At 43.7% G+C, this 2,923-nt stretch overlaps 1 protein-coding gene across 1 annotated transcript in view; it reads left to right on the top strand.

Moving 5' to 3' along the window:
• The first annotated feature begins 2,512 nt into the window (after nucleotides 1-2,512).
• RFK (riboflavin kinase) overlaps nucleotides 2,513-2,923 on the top strand; it is a 5,392-nt gene continuing 4,981 nt past the window's right edge. The window contains exon 1 of the mRNA XM_010727682.3: nucleotides 2,513-2,805. Coding sequence (XP_010725984.1) covers nucleotides 2,700-2,805 — 106 coding nt within the window. The 5' untranslated portion in view covers nucleotides 2,513-2,699. The remainder of the gene's footprint in view (nucleotides 2,806-2,923) is intronic.

Below are 2,923 nucleotides of genomic sequence, written 5' to 3' on the forward strand. Positions count from 1 at the left end.
AAAAAAAAAAAAAAAAGTGATGTGCAAATAGCATTCATTATGATTCAGGGATAATTAGATCACAGTTGCTTAAACTGAGACACACATATTAAACCGCTCTTGGAAGATAGACAAATTAATGTAAAGGCTGTGACTAAAACTTATGTTCTTCAGTAGCTTTAAAAGTTACACAATTTTAAGTGCTAACCATGAAAAATGCTCATATGGCACAATGCAGTGCTGTGTAGAGACCAGGGAAAGCAGGTAAGCCACTGAAAATAATGCTGTGCATTTTTCATGCCAGGTGAGGGCTCAGTGGAGAAAGAGAGCTAAGAATGAAAAAGCTGAGAGCAAATTTTGAACACATACAGACTTGTAAACTAGATACAAACTTCCAAAAAGCATCAAGACCTACATGTCTGCAACTTCTGGACTGCACCAGTAATGAATCAAACAAGCTTTGCCTCTCACACATTGCTAGTAATATATAAGTGGTAGCCGCTGGAATTTTCTGCAATTGCCAGAAAGAATTGCCAGAAAGTGTACAGTAGATAATATCAACTATGCCTTACTTTGCTGACATTGATAGTGCTTGCTCCTTCAGTGTCATGTAATTCTATCCACTACGTACATCTGCATCTTTTTTTCTAGAAGAACATGGTCTATTCAAACAGAATAAAAAAACTTCATACTGCAACAGAACAAATAAGCAAAAACAATAAAACCTCACATGTTTTGCTATTCCAGACAAAAACTCAGAAAAATAATTTTGAAGCAGGTGTGTTTATTAGACACTCTTGCAAGAGTGCTTTGTATATAACTTTGTACTCCAGTTTCGCCACCTGGTTTCAGCCCATTAAAAGTACAGCATGCCAGTGTCCTTGGACTGAACTCCTGAATCAATGCGAGTTTTGTCATGCTGGGAATGGAAACTTCCAAGGAGCTGGTTAAAATGCTACTAGTTTTACTACAGCACACTCTGAATCACCACCTGGATCACCAGAGCCCAGTGTAACCAGAATTTCCAGCTTGGCCAGAATGGTCCTGGAATATCCCAGTATCCAGCAAGTATTATACTGTGTTTTCCCCAGCTTTACATAGAAGAAACAGGATATTCCTGCTTTCAGCATGCTTTCAAGCCATCTCTAGGCAAGTACCCTTTTGCAGTATTGCAGCAGGAAGCAGAGGCTCTGACACAAGGTTGCGATGTGATACAAGTCATGTGATCTATTATGAAATGATGAACAGAGCACATTCCGCATTGCATGAAATGCTGCTTGGTACACTGAGTTCACAAAGCTTCTATTTGACCAGGTAACCTGACACAGCCCTATACAGATGACTTAACACTATTCTCTTTATTCCATTTTCTATGTTTATAAATATATATATGCTAGAAAAACATTCAAGAACTTTTCACAGACAATTGTTAAAGATAATCCAGCATACAAGGAAGTTCCTTTCTATCTGACTGGAATAGTGCCTTTCAAATCACAGGCAGGTATGAACTACCAAACTTATTTTCTGGCTGTGCTAGCAGACATGATAACCACTAAAATTCACTATTTTATTTTATTTATTTATTTTATTTAATCTCTACTAACTCTACTAAATTTCAGTACAGGTAACTAAATACTAATTATACAAGATTACCCCCCTCAAAACTTGAACTAAATGCAACCAACAGCAAAATAAACACGCATAGTGTCAGGGATGCCTTGGTTTTTAGCTGGATCACAGCAATCCATCACAAATGAATAGCAGTATCAGTGTTTACAGAATGCATTTGACAAATAGGAGTCATCAGGCTTCTGCAAAAATACTAACCACGTAGTTCTTAAATACTTTGTGGACTTAATATTTTGCAAGGTTTTTTTGTTGCTGAGAGAAGATAATAAATGCTATGGTCAAACCTACAGAAATGGAAAGAGATTGCATGCCATCTTGTGGATAACACAAGAACAGCAAAAATTGTTCTGAAAAGTAGTCGTCATTAAGGAAAAAACAAGCAAGCAAACAAACAAACAAAAAACCCATGAAGTATAACTCCTAGCTACACACAGCACCACCCAAAATTCAAGACCTATGTCTACGAGTTTTGTCCAAACACCCCGTGAATTCCGGCAGCACAGGGCTGTGCCCACTGCCCTGGGCAGTCTGTTCTGTGCCCACCGTCCTCTCGTTCACAGTGCGTTCCTGATATCACGCCTGACTTCCCAGTACCGCTCCTTGCTGCTCCCTCGTTTCCTGTCAATACTGTACTCAATATCCAAGATGCTTCTGCTATCAAGGAACAGGAAAACACTTAATGTAACATTGTTCTCCATATGCTCAGGCACAGCAGAAAAGAACGGATGTGGCAGCAGCGCTTTTCTTCTTATATGCACTACCACCCCTCGACGTTGTGGAGCTGCGATTAGAACAGTGAGAGTCTGTAAGTCAGCCAGAGCTCCTGACACCGAAGTAAATAATGTCACAGCCGCCGACAAAACACAGCCATCGGCAGCGTCCGCGCTCCGGCTCTGACGGGAGAGCCAGCGCCCGGCTGTGGGCGAGCTCATCCGTGGGGGAGGCCGGCGCCTGGCAGAGCGTCCTTCGGCTCGAAAAATGGGGCACTCTTCCTGCTCTCCCCTCTGCGTGGTAGTGCCCAGGACCAGGAGGAGGCGAGGGCCTGGGGCCGCCGTCGGCGTTGAGTGGTTGGAAGGTGCACTCTGGTGGCGATGCGGGGCCGGTGTGCGGCCGCCATGAGGCACTTGCCGTACTTCTGCCGTGGCGAGGTGGTGAAGGGCTTCGGCCGGGGCTCCAGAGAGCTGGGCGTGCCCACCGGTGAGCAGGACGAGGCCGGGCAGCGGGCGGCTTGGGTGGTGCGCAGCGTGAGGCACATCGTGCTCCTTATCTGCAGCGTCTTCGGCAGCCGTCTGACAGCTCTTTTTTTTTTTTTTTT

This window comes from Meleagris gallopavo, unplaced genomic scaffold (assembly GCF_000146605.3).
Source record: "Meleagris gallopavo isolate NT-WF06-2002-E0010 breed Aviagen turkey brand Nicholas breeding stock unplaced genomic scaffold, Turkey_5.1 ChrUn_random_7180001927083, whole genome shotgun sequence".
NCBI classification, from domain to species: Eukaryota; Metazoa; Chordata; class Aves; order Galliformes; family Phasianidae; genus Meleagris; species Meleagris gallopavo.